The 19,363-nt window shown below is 34.0% G+C and overlaps 2 protein-coding genes across 8 annotated transcripts in view; both read left to right on the forward strand.

The window, feature by feature from the left end:
• LOC129225251 (glucose dehydrogenase [FAD, quinone]-like) overlaps window positions 1-14,546 on the forward strand; it is a 44,033-nt gene extending 29,487 nt beyond the window's left edge. For 6 of the 7 annotated variants that reach the window (XM_054859829.1, XM_054859833.1, XM_054859827.1 and 3 more), the window contains 3 exons: window positions 696-870; window positions 2,432-2,654; window positions 7,835-8,673. In XM_054859829.1, coding sequence (XP_054715804.1) covers window positions 696-870; window positions 2,432-2,654; window positions 7,835-7,979 — 543 coding nt within the window. In that variant the 3' untranslated portion in view covers window positions 7,980-8,673. Of the gene's footprint in view, window positions 1-695; window positions 871-2,431; window positions 2,655-7,834; window positions 8,674-14,417 lie in introns of those variants that run through there. The other variant, XM_054859828.1, reaches the window with a different exon arrangement.
• Window positions 11,233-19,363, forward strand: part of LOC129224875 (glucose dehydrogenase [FAD, quinone]-like) — a 38,536-nt gene continuing 30,405 nt past the window's right edge. Inside the window, exons 1-2 of the mRNA XM_054859421.1 lie at window positions 11,233-11,239; window positions 14,418-14,582. Coding sequence (XP_054715396.1) covers window positions 11,233-11,239; window positions 14,418-14,582 — 172 coding nt within the window. The remainder of the gene's footprint in view (window positions 11,240-14,417; window positions 14,583-19,363) is intronic.

Here is a 19,363-nt window from a genome sequence, read left to right on the forward strand (position 1 = left end):
AGGGTAGAGAAAAGCGAGTGTAACATTTAATCATACATTTATTCATAATTTCTTGACGCATGTGGTGACTTAGATTTTTTATTTCAATAGGATAAGTATAGCTTAAAAAACTTATTTTTTATGATGGAAAGGAGAAAGTCTATTAATTTAATCAGTTATTTCTTTATGTTTTATAAACAAATGTGCTGACTCATATTTTTAATTTAGATGGGATAAGTATACCTTTTTTGTATTTTTTATAGTGGCAATAAGCTAGTCAATTTAATCATTTATAATTTCATATTTGATTGACAATTGTACCAAATCACAATTAATTAAGCTTACCTGCTTTACCCAAACGGCTTATGCGCTTTAGGCCCCCTAGTAAAGCAAATCGGTTTTTTCAAGAGTTTGTAATGTTCGATAATAAATAGATTTTGGGTTTGAAATATTACAAAAATCACTTTTAATTTTGAAGTTTACGAACCCTTCTCGGAAATAAAACCAAAATTGTTGCGATAAAAATCCCAAAACTACATCTTTCGAGCGTTCTTCGATAACCTACCCGCTTTGGGCCACCTAACCCTTATAGGTCTGTATAAAGAGGGTAAAGGAACAAAGTAAATTTGAACGATTTTATTTGTATTTGTATAAATTATTTATGAAGTATTGAAACTACCTTTAACTATCTTTATTTTTAAAACTTTCTTTTAAAGGTCTTAGAGTTTTTCCGCCCGTACAGAGAGACGAATACCATATCCTGTCAAATGTCTAATTTGTATACTAAAAGCATTGGGACTGTCACTCTAAATTCTAGGAATCCGTATGAACAACCACTTGTCGATTTAAATGTCTATTCAGATGTCCAAGATGCAGAAGATCTAGTAGGAGGTATTCATTTTCATAAATATTGTTTTTCGAGTCCAGATGTTACATTATAATGATTCTAAAAAGGATTATGTTTTGATTTTTTTTATATATTTGTATATAGGAGATGCAAAAATATGGATCAGGAAAAACGCATAGCAGATTCAACAAACTCTGATTTCTTATTTCTTATTCTGATTTCTTTTTTACGCTTTTTGACAGATGACTTGAATCAAAGCATGGCCTAGACGGCGCTGACGCTTTACGGGTCTTGGCAATTTATGACTTTTTTGCGTTGAGCCGATTCAACTATGATTTGCTCTTGAAATTCTCGAAAGATTTTAAACTTCATATGCCGTCCATTTCGACCGCAAGGGGCGCTGAACGGAAGCCTGTGCATCCACCAATCAATGACAACGTTTCAAAGTTTGTTTATTTTTGATTGGACGTCACCTGTTTCAACCGCAAGAGGCGCTGAATCCATCCTGTCTCAGTGATTGTCACAGCCTATAAGAGTAAGCGAAATTTAGTGGGGCTATGATCAAAGAAATCTTCTAAAACCTACATTATCTGAAAAGTTCAAAAGAGCCAAAACCCTCAAATATATGCTTGCTTACGTTCAGCCTTGAAATTAATTTGCTAAATTTATTAACAAAAGTAACTTTAAGATTACTATTCGCAACTCCAATAAACTATAAGGGGCGCTGCAGCCACTGTCTAATGGCGGATGAAAAAGGTAAAACGAACAAATGTGGTAACTTATAACTTGCTTTGAAGCTTAATGAATGACAGTGATTTTTCATCGTGTTTGTGAGAAGCTTTCTTTTCTATTCTTCTGAAATTACATTATACCACAAACTGCCTGAAGCTAAACAGCTCTTGGAGATGTCCTCCTGAGCATCCATGGTATTTTTGCGAGGGTCTTGGTGCTTCCCTTGGATTTGAGGGGGTCAAACTGTTTTGACTCGCCTGAGCACAGGTCATCTAAAAACCCTCAGATTTTCCCATGGTAATAGGACTTTCCCAATTTGCACCAAATGTCATACTGAAGAGGCCACTGCACAAGAGATCTACTGAAGAGACCTGCTTCTGTCTTGAAGTTGATTAAGGCGAACAACCTCATGGATCTGATCTGATTCAGAACAGAGAGATAAGTAAGAAGAAGAAGACTGCCTGAAGCCTGTAATTTACCCCAAAGAAAACACGTGGAACGGAATGTTTTACCTTTTTCGGTTGCATTGTTAATCCCCGTAAGGTAGCGTATTCGAGCTCTGAAGTTGCGAATTATTTTTCATTGTTTTTTTGGCAAAAATTAAAAAACGAAAGCATTTTAATTTTACTTTTATTGTTTTTGTCAGCAATTAAAAAACAACTACGCGATTTCGGTCATTTAAAAAGGTTACGGGTCAGAACTTCAAATTCCTCGAGTAGTAAGTTTCACTTCAATAATGTATAGTGGTTACTAAGAGAAGCATATGTTATTCTGTCTCGGGAAATCTTCATCGTTCTCCAACGCACATTTTAATCATTTCTCTTTTTTTTTCTTTTCTTTGTTACGCACAGCTGATGTTATGTGTATTTTCAGCCTTGAAAGTGTGCAGAAACATTATGTCGACACCTGAGATCAGGAGGCTGGGTGTGAGACCGTTTAACCAGTTATTACCAGGATGCCAACAGCACACAGACGATGACGAATCATACCTCCGATGCTACGTGAGAAATATTGTCATGGAGGGAGCACATGTCACAGGAACTGCAAAGATGGGAAGTGCTCAAGATCCGACTACAGTTGTTGATCCTGAATTGAGGTAAATATTTTGTAGATGGTTCTCAAGTATTAAAAAAATATCGATGCTTTAGGTTTGCCCAAAAATATTATATCAATTTTTTTAATTTGAATTCAGAAATTAACATTTATCAAATCTATAATCAGAGCTTAATTTTCATGGGAACTCACCGGAACTCACACCCTGCACTTCTTTTCAATTTCGTGAGAATTTGCACATACATCGCGGAATTCAGACTATTTACGCACTGAAATAAACTCTGTGATCTACATAGCTCTTGCACTTCTTCGTCAGAAATTAAGCACTTTCTAGAATTTGAATTTTGCTACGTAATTTTTCAAATCTGGTCTATTTTCTGCCATAAAATTTTTTTTCTTCAGAAATCCTCTGATTTTCTAACAACCGATGACTATTAGACTTTATTTATCTACTTAATGCGTGCTAATTAATGCCGGTGTAGCATGGAGACTCTTCTCAGTTGAAATGAATCGATTTCTTTTTTAGAGACGTAATTGTTTGAATTTGCTTAAGGAAGAGGTTTAACATGCATGCATATTGGCATAACTCCACCAGACTACACTGTAAAAACGATGCAGAAACGTTCCTGGAAAATAATGGGCAGCTGATGTGCCCAATTTCTGCCAGTAACATATCTTGCAAAGACCAGGAACTTTTTCCGCTAATATTCAGTAACCTTCCTTAAATTATCTCGGAAACCTCCTTAAAAATTCAGAAATCTTCCCGTTTGAAGCCAGTCGTGTCCCTGGAACTTTAGAATAAACTTTGATTGGTATAATGTAACAGCTTGGTCCCTTCCTGATTTAATAAGGAAGTTCCATACGTAGTATTGCAAACATGGCCAAAGCTAAGCCAGAATTGCAAGCAGGTATCGAGAATTTTACTCGCCTGCAACTCTTGCAAAGCAGCCTAGTCCATACTTATTCGCTTCCTCTGGAAGTTTATAATCAGCATGGACGGGCCGTAAGTAACCTGAAGCCCATTCACTTTATAAATACTCAAAGTTAATCTTTAAACTGGGAGCTAAAAATGTTTTTTACACCAGTGAGAAGAGTGCATTCGTGCAACTTGTAGCTATTCAGGAAACTTTTTGGCAATGATACTTGATTTTTCAAAGAAGTGGATAAAAACTATTGAAATCCCGTCACGTTACAATGAAATACTAAGTAACTTTTCGGATTTTTTTTACAGTGTACTATACCACTACAGAGTACAGACACATATTACTACGTAGCATACGTATGTCACTTACTAAACAAATGAAATGATTACCTCTCTACAATTAATACCGATACTGATCAGCCTCTTTTGAGAATCTTATTTTTTAAAAAATAGTAATAATAATAATAATGCAATAACAATAATGATGATGATGATTAAGCAATTAAAAAACACCGACAGATCTTATCGGTCATAAAAAAAGAGAATAACTTGCAATCACGTTTCCTTACAATCTTTCAGAAGAAAAGCTCAAGATACAAGTGTCAGAGAAATATAATTAGCTGTAAAATGAAACGAAAAGAATCAAAAACTCTTTTATAAGCATACTAGCTTTTTACTTGGGGCTTCGCTCGCGTTGATGTAGATTTTATCGATAGATTCAAGTTAATGGCCAACACAGGCAGAGGTCAAATAGTTAACTACAGCTAACTTAGGGAAAAAAACTACATAATATAAATCAGAAAAATGTATAGTATTAGAAAAGAAGTTTGCATGGGGCAATTCTTTAAAAAAAAAAAAATCCATTTGAATAAGGTCAACAGTTCATTAATAAAGTCAAAATTTCCCTTAAAAACCCGATCTTCGTCAAATGGTGCCCGGCACTACGCTGGCTACGCAAATTGTTGCGTAACTTTCTGCCGGGGAAAGGAACGGAGATCACATGACCCTTCTCTTGCTGAATAAATGAAGAGGAATACACCTAAAATTACAAAGGTAACACTCTTAAAATCGCGTCAGCAGTCACTACAAATCCTAATACGAATATAAATTCTAAAATGTCACTTTAGAGTGAGAACATTAAACCTTTAAAATAGCCATCGAAACGAAGTCAACAATTTCTAAGCCAGCAAATAGCGTCAACGGTCCCCGTTCAAAACATCTAAAAGATCGGAGTAAAACCCCCATTAAAATCAGAGTAAGCAGAGCAGTTTTTGAAAATTTCTATTTAAATGAAAACAATCTTATGTAATTAAAAACTGAGCCTATGTATCTATGTATGTACCTATGTGTGTTCCTATGTATGTATCTATGTATTCATCTATGTCCGAGTTACTTCTCCCGAAAGCCTGTGAACTGACCATCGAACCAGGTATCGATACATTCGTATTTTTCCCGTCTTTATGTTTGGCTATTTAACATAATCCTCCGATAATAATTAGCAGAGATATCAATTAAAAACTATATTAATTGTGATACTTAGATTTCGACATAAAATCCTTATTTTTCGAAGGCTTTCCTCCATTCAAATTATTATTCAGTGCTTTATCTCAACTTTCCGTAAGGATGCTTTTATTAAAATTCGTAGCGTGATGAAAATCATTGGGACCAAAGATCTGTTGCCATTTTTGTTTCTCGAATATGAACAAATATAATTTATATTTTTGTTTTAAAGACTAATCCTCAAATGGGGGATTTAAAATGTTTACTTTTTGGTTATTTTCCGCACTTTGCCGCAAAGTTTCTGATTTGTTTTTTTTTTTTTTTTTGCTCAAGTCTGATTGTTGAACACGCGTCACTAGACATAACTATTATTTTCGAGATACACCGTGCAAAGCCGGGCGACCCAGCTAGTAATACATAAAACTTTACATTGGAAAAAGAAAAACATTCCCTAAAATCCCCATTAGAATAATGACATCATCCTTTTCAAATAACAATGATCTTGCTCGAAAATTTCTGTCAGGAATACTTGTAGTTACGAAAATCTTTACCAGAAAAGTTCTAATAGAATATATTAACCACGCTTTGAAATAAGAAGAATGTTCCCTATTGTCGCCATTAGACTAAGGACATTAGTCTTACACTATCCTTATTAGCATCATTATTCCATAAAAACAAAAAAAAAAAAAAAAAAAAAAAAGAAAAAGAAAAAAGAAAAACATTAAACGTTTCACAAAAATTTAAAATGGGGCCGTGGTAGCCTGATCGGTAAGGCATTGGACTCGGGGCCGGAGGGCCTCGGGTTCGATCCTTGCTGGTCGAAGACCCACCGTCGTCATTAAAGGGGACTGGGCGACGTTAAATATGCTCGTGGTCTCAATGTCCTCCAAGTGAAACGATACCTCTGGGGGTGCTAGTACCAGGTAGCTATTAGCTCTTGAACTAGTTCTAAATTCTCATTAACTGCTCGATCCGGTGATGGTGCTGCCATCTATCGGTATATAAAAACAATGGAGGCAAGGCATACTTAGTATGCAGTCCTCGACATAAAATGCAGTTGAAGTCAGTTGTGACTCTTGAATAGTGAAAATTTAAAATAATTCAACAATGCGCTAAACAGATAGCTTGGCGAGACTGGAGATAAAAAACGGACTTGGCGGATTAATGTACATTTTAATTGATTTTTTTTAATGTTATTTGAACGTTTTGTTTTATTTGTTTAGCGAGTTCTTTTAAACTTTAATATAATATTTAATGTTCTTTCTACCGCAACTTTTAAAAACGGCTGAGGCGCCAAGGTTTTCGAATTTTTTGTCACGACCTCGTTATTCTAACGCTGCCCACTAAATAAATAAAAAAGGTCATTATATTATAAATGTCAAAGCTTCTTTTTCAATTTTTGCCATTAAATATCATTTACAGCTATATTAAAAAGCAAATTAGTACTACGAAATCACTGTTATTCGCCAAAGGACAACTTTACCATACATTCACCGGAAACTTGTCAAGTTTATGATACTGCGTAAAATATTTGCATATTCAAATTCATAAGGTTTAAACCTTACAAAAAAAAATATTCAGCACGTATTTGGGTTCTTAACGATTAAAAAGATCTTTTTTCCCTCTTGACGGTATCTTGGAGGGGGGGGGGGAGTTATTTAATGGCTTTCTATCTTTTTGTTACCAGAATATTTTATATTATACCGAAAGTTTCAAGATTGTCCTTTTGGAACTCCTTGAAAGCTTAAAAAAATCTTTGCCATGTTCCAAAGTATTTCTGGGCATGTAATTTGATAGTTGAGACTTTAGTTAGGAAATTCCGGAAATAATCGCTTTGCATCAACATGATCGCATGCATCAACATAGCAGTAAAACATTAGTAGTCTTTGCCGTCAAAAAAGTACCGTTTGTCCAAAAAATGGTACTTCTTCTAATTACTGTATTTACTTCATTTTACATAGTAAAAGAAATGTATTCGAGAAAAAATTTTCACCCAAATTTCGGCCTAAATTTCAAGTTGCTCATCCCCGAATGAATGTTGTGTTGCTTATTCGGCCCGACCGCACGTGCATATGAACCTAAGAACGTATAGATGTCCGAAATATACGAGTACATTTTGACGATTTCCGAGTTAATAATCACGAGTTTTCTCGTGACATCTGTATGTGTACGTGTGTATGTATCTCGTATAACTCAAAAACGGTATGCCGTAGAAAGATGAAATTTGATATGTAGACTCCTAATGGAGTCTAAATGTGCACCTCCTCTTTTGGTTGCATTCGGGGGTCCCAAAAGGGATCTTTTAGAACTTTTTGGGGGAAAATCAGTGTTAATTTCATTGCAAACTCAAGTGATGTTAAAATTTTGCGATATATCGCCAAGTTGGCCACAAACTTGGCAAAAAAAATTAATTTTTGCAATTTGGTTTTAATTTGGCGATAGTTAGAAAGTTATCCATTGAATCACGTTAAAACATTCGATATTGGGAAACGTAATCTGTGTAAAACGCTTTTTTGCACCGATTCGCAACAAACTAGTTCATATTTGAAATGTTTTTATATTACTGAATGTGAATGACGCACCTAAATCAGGTAAGGTTATGGTGTTGGTGTTTTTCTGAAAGTGTTGATTAAAAACCATTCAATTGGCGTAAAAAGAAATCATGTGATGCACACATCAGCTCGTTTTTTTTTTTTTTTTTTTTTTTTTATTTTTATTTTTTTTATGGCGAAGTAGTGGTATGAGTTGATATTTTACCTAATTTTTATTTGTGACACCTTCCATCATCATTTTATTTATAGAGTAAAGAATGTCGAGGGACTGAGAGTAATTGATGCTTCAGTGACGCCGAATGTTCCTTGGGGAAACACATACATTCCAACAGCCATGGTTGCAGAGAAAGCATCCGATATGATAAAAGCAACGTTACTGAGAGGGAAAAGATGAAGAACACTAAACACTTCATGTAAATGAAATAATTAAATTAATAAAAATTTAAAATATGAAGTTTACATACTTGTTTTTCTTATGTGGTCAATAAGTGTTGATGTTGTTTTTGATGGGTTATTTGCAGATTTATTGCATTTCAACGGCGGTGGCAACTGTTTTTAGCCTACTTTCCCAGTAAAAGTTATAGAAGGAAGATAAAAGAATGAAAAAATGCTTAATGCAGCTTACAAATGTCACGAAAAACAAAAGAAAAAAAAGTCAAAAATGAATAAAATAATTGAATAAATATTGAAAAACTAAAAATTGGAAAGTAGGGCATTGAGATGGGAAAAAATGTCTATCTGTCTGTCACCCCCCTCGTCATTCTTATATTTCATTTTTTTAAACAATTTTTCGTTCAATTTTGAACAGTTCAAAAAAAAAAAAAAAAGCTTAACATTAGCGCCTACGGGGAAACTGAAAATGTATATAGATTCCGAACTAGGCGGATTTACTTTAAACAAATTTTGTTGGAAACAGCTCTTGGCGAACAACTCCCGATATCGACTCCGAGAATTTTGGGGCACTTGACTCCGACTCCGGCTCCTGTTTTTGAAAATTAGTCGGAGTCCAACTCTCCGATTGGTTGAAACTTCTATGGTTCTTTGAACAGCAGTAAAAGTTTTGTTTAGCAAAACTGAAGTCTAGGCACAATTTAATCCCCTTTAATTTAATTATCACTCACCTGTAAAGAAATTTCAAACAATCTGCATCATAAATATTAAAATGAATTGAGGAGTTCATCTTTGTAGCCAAAAATATCGTTTCCTTTGTGTTGTGTTGTTAATGGAGAGTCCCTGTGCTGTTTTTTCTCCTTTTTCTGTGAACGTTGAATTACGAATGTTTTATCAAAAACTTTTTTCAGAGAAAAATTTCATCTCTGCGCTTGATTATTATCTATCATATTCCATTTTTCTTTAAATGCTAGGATTTAAAAATTATCCTGTTTCTGGCATAATATTTTAATTGAAGAGAACGGGGGTTTTATTTTTATATTTTGAAGTTGTATAAATATATCTATGTGCATAAGCAAATCAACTGATCATAGTAAGCGGCTAATTTTCAATTATTCTGTAATGATACTCTAGATCATAGAAACTATTATAGTGTAAGTCGGGGTATCATGCTCCGCCAGGTAAAACGCCCCATTAACTGTATTTCACGATTTCAGCAAAAGAGGGCGCTTATGTCCTTTTTTTTCTCAAGAGCATTTGTGCATAAAGAAGTTTTATGCATACACTATAACCATTTTCAACGAAATTTAAGTGTAAATTACAGTTTTATAGCAAAGTGGAAGGCAAAAGTGACCCTTTTTAATGCAGTTAAAATCTTTTACAATTTCATTTTCCTACATTTTCAATTTGTAAGAACAAAATAGATTTTGATTTTTCAATTCGTTGATCATATTCTGATTTGAATTGATTTACATTAATTTACTTAATTACTTTTTGCTTGTTATAATAAGTTTGAATATGTTACCTCAAGCGGGGCATTAAATCTGATGAAAGTGGGGAGAATTGCCTGCCTGTCAAGGTAATCTGCCTCTAAGTCGCAATTTCGTTTTTTGCAATAAAAAATTTTAATCGAAATTTTTGGTCGTGATATATTTTACACAGCATCTGGACCTTCCTTTAGAGGTATTATCTTATAATTTTCGCTAGCAAAATTTTTTGTTTTAAAGTTTCTGCTTAGGTGTGGCGTGATACCCAAACTTATTCTAGCTATACAAAAACATTTACAACAAAATGTGAAACAGAACCCACAGAGGTCTTGGTTTTAACATTGTTGCCAATCCTAATACAGTATTTAATACACGTGTAAGGACTTTTTTAACCAAAAAACCCCGTCCAGAAAGAATTTCTGGCTGCGCTAGTGCGGAACGTGCTCGTTTAAGTAGTTATGTACGTTAAAAAAAACTTTCACTGTTTATCTTTATTTTTATGTAACATTTATAGTGCTAAGTGTAATAGTTTATGAAATTTAAATTTTTTAAACCAGGATATTATTTTGTGCTAACCCTGTATTAAAACAATAGCATGACGTCCAATAGCAATGTTGAATTATTTTCAGTTACTTTTCTAAAAGTGGGAATTTCATTTTAAAAAAACGTGGTACGCGTTTTAGAAAATACCTGGAATCCTCATGTGGGCAGTTAGCGTTGTTTTTGGTTAACATCAATAAAGGAAATGAGAGAAAAAAAATATTTCAGTTTTTGACGTAAAACTTTTAGTGCTTTTTTTAAAACTATTAAACGTTTTTCAAATGAATCTAAAAACTGTCTTTGATCCATTCAAATGTCAAATTTCTTCGACTGTACAACTGTGTTTAAATTTTTTTAACCTTGCTAAAGAATATTAAGAATATTGAAAAACAAGCATAAAAAGCTTGCATCACATTTATTTACCACTGAAGAGTAATCTGCATGGTCTTAAAAAGTCTTGCATTGATTAAGAAAATCTATTTAAAAAACCATTTACGATTTATCCGTTATAAGTTTTTTATTTTAATTCTTATCTTATCCAGTTTTTTCCTCTTTGGTATAATATTAGTTAAAGGCATGCAAGTGGAGCTAATATCGAAAACTGAATATGACTCTTATTAAAAAAAAAAAAAAAATCCCGGGGGTGCCACGAGAAAGATTTTGATGGTCAACTTTCTAGAACCTTTGGTGCTAAGGTCTGACGCGAAGTTTAAATTTGTATAAACTTTCTAAGAACTATGAAAGATACACACGTAGAATTAGTTTAACATTGTAAAAAAAAAAACTTTTTTTGAGAAAAGAATCAAAATAAAATATAATTATATTTAAATCTGAAGCAGTTTTTTGTCTTTAATATATTTTCTTTATAAGTGCAAGACTTTAAAAAAGCACTCTGTATAAACATTACTTACTCCACCCATTTTTAAATAATTAGAAATGCTGCAAGTTTGTAGTCATTTGTAACGCTGTTAAATAATTACTTAACAAAGAGGAATCCGCTTACCTGTTGCTTAGTTCAGCAAATAATTATCAGTCTCGTTGTGCTACTCGGTATTTACACATTACCTGAAACGTGCTGTGAAATGCACAATTTCATTTGATTAAAATAATGTTCTTTTGCAAATCTGTCGCGTTAATTTTGTTGCGAGTTATTGCTCCGGTTATTATGAGTAATTGGGGAAACATCATTTAACTCATAAATACGTTTTATCTCCGATACCGAGTTACATAATGAAAGGTAATTTGTTTTCTTGGTTTACATTCTGCGCGTTTTGTGTTTCAATATAAAGAGGATGTTTTCCTGGCGTTGTGGGGTGCCTTACACTCCAGGAATATTGGACTTTGGTATTCAAAATGTTTGTAATAATTACTTATGTAGCTTTATATGCATAATGTAGACCATTCCACTGTAAAAAACGTTTCAATTGTTGCACAAAAAACTTTACAAAGAATCCAAAAAAAGGCTGGGGTTTTGTCATATTGTATGAACTTTATCAACATGGTTTTAATTCCATGTATTGCAATTACATTTTGAGAATTTCTAAACAATATTGAAATATTTGTACAGTTTTGTATATTGTAATATTTGCATTTACTCAGTAACTGACGCTTCTCATAAAATACGTCCATTTCAGAGCCAAACTATTGTTTGAATGATGTTTCTGGAAGCCTAAAAATTTAATTGAATCGTTGAGTCCGAAAACTAGACATCTCCATTTTTTTATTATTGTTTTTTTATTTTACCAAATTGAGATTATTTTACCTACCAGTTCAAATGATGTAGACACACCTTTTAACCAGTAAAAATATCATCTATTCCCACTAATTTTTGAAAATATTAAGAATTGAAATTCATTTAGATCTGTATTTAGTTCGAAAACGTGCCATATCCTTCAGGTAACTTGTTTTCTAACTAAACTTGGAAATTTCTGGTATCGAATTGCTACAGCTTTATTTATAAAAGCTAGACACCTGACGAAGTTAAAGTATCTCAATTCATTGATTCGGGCAACATTAATGATTGACATTTTAAAAAAGAAAGTGCTCTAAAAGTGACTTAATTACCAGTAAAAGAAGCATATTCTGGAAAAATGTCCATAAGCCGCGAGAAAATTACAGACATGAAGAAAGTGTCGAAATACATACCAAGTGACTTGTTAGCTTTTTATAAAGAAATCTGCTTGGGACTGAGCAAAGATTGTGATGACACAGAAGGGAATTTCTGAAATTAAAGATTTAGTACAGATATTAAATTTCTTTTGTGAACTGTTAATACTGTTACAGGGGCAAAAATATTTGTATCCATTTAATTTTTGTAGTATATAAAACAAATTTTATTTCAAGTTTTCAACAAACAATTATCGTTGTTTTAATTTGCAAAATTAATGAAAAGTTTTTTTTACTGTTTTAATGACTTGTTTTCAGTCATCTCCAATTTTTAATTATTTTTTAACAAAACAAAAAAAGTTATAATTCCACAAAAGTAATGAAATCTTCAAGTAAGCAGATAATATACGATACAAAACTGAAAAGAGTCCTATATATCAGATGCATGTTAAATAATTCAGATTTTGGCTCTCCTGTAAAATTAGTTTTGATGGAGAGATGACAGGTTTTTGAACTCATCGATTCAATTACATGTCATAGAAGTGGTGTCTATGTTTCTCTATGTCTTAAAAAAAAGTAACGTCAAAGAAATTGTGAAAGAATGTTTGTGGCAAGGTTGCGTCCAGGACACTACATAGCACTTACAGCTTTGAACTTTTGTGCAAAATTACTTCGAGCCCCAGGAATGTGCACCGGAGTTTTTTATTTTAAATTTTGAGTTGGTTTTCTTGCAATTACTTTTTTAAGCTAAAATTCCACGTAAATTGTCCATTAAAGGAATAAAAGATTTCTCACACCCCTTAATATTCTGTGTCGCTCGAAAGAGATTTTTTTATTGCATCAAATAAAGCTTGTTTCAATTTTCTATATGCGTTAGAAGAAAAGATATTAGGGTTTTTATTGCAGCGAAAAGTCCTAGGCTCAACTCAGTTCAAGCCCGGAGCTAAAGAGCAAAATGTATTACTACAGAGACAACGATGAAGCATGCGCTAATACAAAACCATCCATAAGCTGTTTTAAACTTATTCTTTTTTTTTTTTTTTTTGTCTCTAGTGTATGATTTTGGACTAAAATTCACGTTTATCTGCAAAAATGTTTTGGGAAAAAAAAAAAAGTCATACGGATGCATTATCGACCTATGTTATTGCTGTCCCCCCCCCCTTTTGTTTTTGGAAATGTAAGACTAAATCAAGATGAAAATCTTTTTACTTTTTTCTATACACAGGGTGTCTCAGTTAAACGTTTCAAAATTCCTAAGAGATGTAGGGGCCATCCTGAAGACTCGAAATCACACAGCAATGCGGTGTTGGAAATGTTTTCCTGCAGCGGTGATATACAGCCCCATAAAGAAAAAAGACCGTAAGTGAATAATGTTTTTAATAATACATATATACATATAAAAAAGCAAAAGGTACATGAGGCACAGTAATTGTTCGAAGTTTTTTCTACCGGTTACAATGCACACCCCACATCTTCGGTGCATGGTACTCCAAACAGTATGGAATACCCCCAGCATATCTCGAATTTTTCGGGTTGGGAAAGCATTTTCGACCCCAAATTGTTACATGATTTCGAGTCATCAGGATGCACCCTACCCTCTTAGGAGTTCTGAAGCATTTAACTGAGACACCCTTTATAACATATAGAAAAAAGTATTAACTTTGAATTCAAAATTTTTGAATTTTGAAAGGATATGCACGTTTTGTGGCGTGCTGAGTTCATTTCGACCATTTTTGGAAAATGTCGTTCGGTGTGTCGGTGTGTGAATCTGTGTGATAGCGTCTAGTTGAAACACTTGCAAATAACTAAAACCACAACTGAGGCAGTGAGAAGCAAAGGGATGTAAGTGGACGTTTTCAAGTTTTGAGTAAAACTCGTTAAAAGATAACATCCTAGGTAGGCTTTCATTGAAATTTTTTTTCTAAATCATGCTGCATAGCAGAAACTACCAGGGCTACTAGTACCATCTCTTGCCCCAAGACAGAGGAGAGGTTCCCCTACCATGTGTACTGGTTATCTCCAAATTTTTAATTTTGCCACTTACATCCCTTTGCTTCTCACTGCCTCAACTGTTCTCAAAAATGAGCTGCCTATTGACTGAGTGAGATGACGGGCGCCTCTAAGATTTTGGTGAACCTTTTCGTCACTTCAGGTGCTGCAGCTGTTTACGAAATAGGGTTTTCCGATACAATCTGTTGGTAGATATAACCCGATTCTCCTTACATAGCTAAGTTTGGGAATTTGTTGCCGTTATTTCAAAAGTTGTAAGTATTCTATAATGAACGATTAATGTCCACAATGCATTTCAGAATCATTGGGAAAACTTGCAGGAATAAACCTAGAAAATGAGGTAAAATATCAAGTTCCATTCGTGAATTCTACTTTACTCCCGCTGCTTCTTTTATCACTCACATCTCAGAAGCATTCGCCTGAAACAAAAACCAAGTTTGATGAAGAATATGACTACATCGTAGGTAAGTAAAGTTTATTTTAATTCCTTAAAAACCCTAACTTGGAAAATATTTTTCTGTTTTTTACTTCCTTTTACATAGTAATGGAAATACTATATTCGCGAAAAAAATTTTACATAAAAATCGGCCTTAATTTCTATTTTGCTCGCCCCATCTCCGAGTTAATTACAACGAGTTTTCTTGTGACGCCCGTATGTACGTATGTGCGTAGGTATGTATATGCGTATGTATCTCGCAAAACTCAAAAACGGTATGCCGTAGAAAGTTGAAATTCGGTACGTAGACTCCTAGTGGGGTCTAGTAGGTCCACTTCCTCTTGTGGTTGCAGTCGGGTTTTTCAAAGGGGGCTTTTACATTTTTTTGGGGGAAATCATTGTCAATTTCAATGCAAACTCAAGTGGTGTTATAATTTGGTAAACACCTTGCGATATATCACCAAACTTTTGGTCGCAATTTTTGTCACCAACTTGGCGACAAATTTGGTGGGTTGTATTCTTTTTTATCTGGTTTCAATTTCGCCATATTTAGAGAGTTAACCATTGAATCACATTAAAATTGCCAATATTTGGAAAATTTATCTGTAAAAAAGATTTTTTTGCTTCGGTTATTAACAAACTTGGGGTGAAAATATGTAAAGTGTTTTTTTTTTGCTTACTCCGAGGTACTATTGTCATTAAATTGGAGTAAAAGGAAGTGATGTGATGCACACATCAGCTCTTCTGTTATTATGCTTCGTTGTCTTTATTGGATTTACAAGAAAAAAAAATATTCTCATTGTCATAAACTAAGTAGAATATTTCAGGTAAATGTTTCTTGTGCATCGTATTTAGGTTAGGCAAGACGTCATTTAGACAAGTTTTCTTTCATTTTGCTAAAATTGAGAAATTCATTCGAACTTCCATTTTCTTACTTTCAAACAAACGAGCAGAATTTATGTCGTTTGCTTCTTGTACTCGTGCTTTAAAATGCATTTTTAAAAATCTTTTTCCGCATGCACATTCATTGGAAGGCAGAAAAAGTGATCCAAAAACAGTTCTGAAGTTTTGTGGCATTTTACGCTTTCATATTTTGTGGTTTGTAGGAGGTAAAACACGTAATAATTCTTGTTGGATGTACAAAATTGAATTTTTTCTAATTCAAAGACCTTGGTGAAAAAAGGAGAAAACTCCACTGTTAAAAATCTTGCAAAAATCACAAAAAAAGAAAAAACAAACCGTTTCGGAATTTAATTATTGAAGATTTTGTATATTATGTTAAAATTTTCCTCTGTAAAAATAATTTCAATGATTTTTTTTTATAAAACGTTATGTTACCTATGTATTATTAACTGTTGCGTGTTGGAACTGTCCCGTTCTTATTCCCAAGTGCGCATGATGATTGACTAAGCAGGAGTGGTTTCTTTACCAAGACTGAATAATGAATGTTTTAGGGTTATAATTACCAGTGATGTTCCCATCAAATTTTCTGAGAGTATTCTCCCAGTAATCAGTTATGCACAATTTGCGTATGTGATCATATACATAGTATGTCATAACATGAAATATTATGAAGCTTGAGGGTATACATTAGGGTGGAACGAAAAAAACAAAGTTTTTATTTTCGAACCGTAATAGTGCGGAAAAGTTGCGATTGGTGAAGACTTACAAAACAAAACAAAATTTTAAAAATCGGATAATATCTTCCGATCCCGCAACGAGCCTAAATATTTGAAAAAATGGAAAATTACGTGTTTTCTTAGTGATTTTTCAAAAATTTTGTTTTAATGTTTCTTTTTAAGGCTCTAAGACGGAAAAGTTACGATTGGTATACCTTCTGATTCAGAAACAAGCCTAAAAAATCGAAGAAGTTGAGAATTTCAGTTTTTTTTTCCGAATTTTTAACATTTTTGGTTCAATGTACTGTTTCAGGCTACAGAACAGAGAAGTTACGTTTAGTGAAGACTTCAAAACAAAACAAAAATATCTTTTTGAAATAAAACAATATCTTTCGATCGCGCAACGAACCTACATGTTTGAAAAAATATAAACTTTAAGCCCTTTTTCAGCTTTTTTTTAAATTTTAGTTTACCGATCCTCATAAGTTCGGTATGAAATACTAATGGAAGAACGTTTGTTTATAAAACAAATGTGATATTTTAGTATTAGCCTGCCTCTGAAATTGTCCACATGGCCCTTTAATCCCGCGAGACATATTTGTTTATGCCGCTCAGTACAGTGTATGCATCTAATACGCCCCATTAGCGCCTCACGATTTTGAATTTTTGAGCTTTTTAGTTGGCTTGTATCTATAGGTATCTTACTTAAATGAATAAAGCAGTCGGGCTGGCATCGGTATTTCTCATTGTTTCTAATGTGCGTGTGAAGTCGATTTGCTCTGCTAAACGTGTTTCAAACATGAATCCATCTTTTCAGAAAAGAATTACGAGAAAGTCCTTTGAGTGCCCTATATTTGACCACCCGAGAGATTTGCTAACAAATAAGCTCCCTACTTATGAAAATATACTTCAAAGTTGCTTTCAAGAGAGGTTTGAGTTAGCTAGAAAAGTCAATAACACGAAAGTGGGTTTTTCCATTGTTAAGGACATAGTGGCGCAAAAAGTTAAATGTATCTTTGATAAGGCCTCGATTCCTACAGTTTCCGTGGAAAGAAATGCCCAGCTCATTGATGTTTTCTACAAAAAATATCTCAATTTCATGAGATCTTGCAACCGAGACAAGGATAAACCAAAGTTTAAAGAAATGATTGATAAATTTAAAAGTGAAGCAAGGAAACTCTTTGACGTCTCTGCGTGTAAGTGCGTAATGAATGTTGTTTGCACTTGTAAAAAGACCCCAGACATTTGTGAATGTCCAATTTACATGAAATGTACGTGTGAAAAATTTAAAAAGATGCCGATCTCTGAACAAAGATTTCTCTCTCTTCAGAGGAAACATGGCATAGGAAAAATTGGAACTTTGGACCAAAAAGAAACAAAAAGGTTGAAAAAAAGATTTCAAAGAAAAGCCTATGCCTTAAAACGAAAAGTTACTGAGTGCGTTTCAGTCATGAAGGATGAATCTGATCTGTCAAATGAAGAACAACCAAGTTGTTCAGTCAAGAGAAAACCTGATAATGATTACAAGTCAACCGAACCAGAGAAGAAAACCCGGTGTCAGATGAGGATTAAGCTGAAAACTACGGCAGTAAGTAGCGATCGTTACGGCGTATCTGATCGTGTAACTGCTGCCATAGAATCCAGTGTGCTTCAAGACGTTGGCTTAGTGACTGAAACAGATACTTCTAAAGTTGTTGATAGACAAAAACTTAAGAGAGAAAAGAGCCAAAATAGAAAAGATCTGCAAAGTGGCATTAAACAAAACTCCGTTCGGGGTATTTATTTTGACGGAAGAAAAGATGATACAGTGATCTCTCACTTATACGCGAACTCTGTTATACGCGTTTTTCACTTATGCACGTTTTTCTCACGGGCCCGGCCAGCGATATAGGAAAACAATGTTAACTCTTGTTCATTTATACGCGAAACCTTAAATGCACCTTTCACTTATGCGCAATAAAATTTTTTCAAGTTTTAGTTAAATCGCCTATTTACGCTTTGCTTATCGGAAGATTTGTACCCTTCTTGATGTCTCTTGGAATGCTTTCACACACCTTTATTCCAATGTTCAAAATGTTTCCAAGAACGCGTTTTTTTTCGCGCAAGTGTGCGATTGGGTGTGCAGTTACTCTTGTGATTGACATCGAAAGGGGGGAACGGGTTACATGCGAAAAGATTGACCTTCCTTAAAGTCGTGGTGAAGCGGAAAGCATTGACATAGCCTATCGAGGATCTTTTGTATCCTCACAGACTATGACACTGATCACGCGACAGTTTTTAGGTTTTGTGAAATTTGCTTACATACTGTACAGTGCATAAAAAATGACAAAACGTGCAACTTCAAATTTTACATTTTTATTAAATTACAATGCATAAATGGAAATTATGTGCATATTTATTCATTAGTATTAGTAGTGTACTATTAGTATTACTTTAACTGTTGATAACTTACTGTATTTAAGCTTATTTTTGGGGGTTTTCACTTATGCGCGAATCTCACTTGTGCGCGAAAATTTCGTTGTCCCCTTTGGTCGCGTATAAGTGAGAGGTCACTGTACTTTATATATAGATAAGATTGAATCAAAGCAATTTCGGCGAACAGTGAAAGAAGAGCATTATTCTATTATCAAAGAACCTGATTCCGTTTATATTGGCTACGTGTCTCCAAACTCTGGATCAGCCAAAGACATAGTGAATAGCATTGTTTCATATCTAAATGGACAAAGAATTTCACTGGATGATTTAGCCATCGTAGGTTGCGATGGTACTAAAATCAATACTGGGTGGAAAAGTGGCGCGATTCGTCAATTTGAAATTTATATTGGACGACCATTGCAATGGGCTATTTGTTTATTACATTTCATTGAGTTGCCTTTTCGCCATCTTTTTCGGTATTTGAATGGTGGAACAACTGGTCCAAATTCGTTTTCTGGACCAATAGGAGAACAACTCAGAGGTTGCGAAAAACTGCCAGTAATAGATTTTCAAGCAATTGACTGTACAATTCCAGATGTAAACAGAAAGTGCTTGAGCAAGGATCAAAGATATCTTTTAGATATATCTCAGGCAATAAAGGTTGGCAATTGCCCAAATGATTTGTCAAATCGTGACCCTGGCCCACTCCCACATTCCAGATGGCTCACTTAAGCAAATAGAGTCCTTTAGACTGTACGTAAGTGTATCGATCCCA

The sequence above is a fragment of the Uloborus diversus genome, chromosome 6 (genome assembly GCF_026930045.1).
Source record: "Uloborus diversus isolate 005 chromosome 6, Udiv.v.3.1, whole genome shotgun sequence".
In the NCBI taxonomy this organism is placed as follows: Eukaryota; Metazoa; Arthropoda; class Arachnida; order Araneae; family Uloboridae; genus Uloborus; species Uloborus diversus.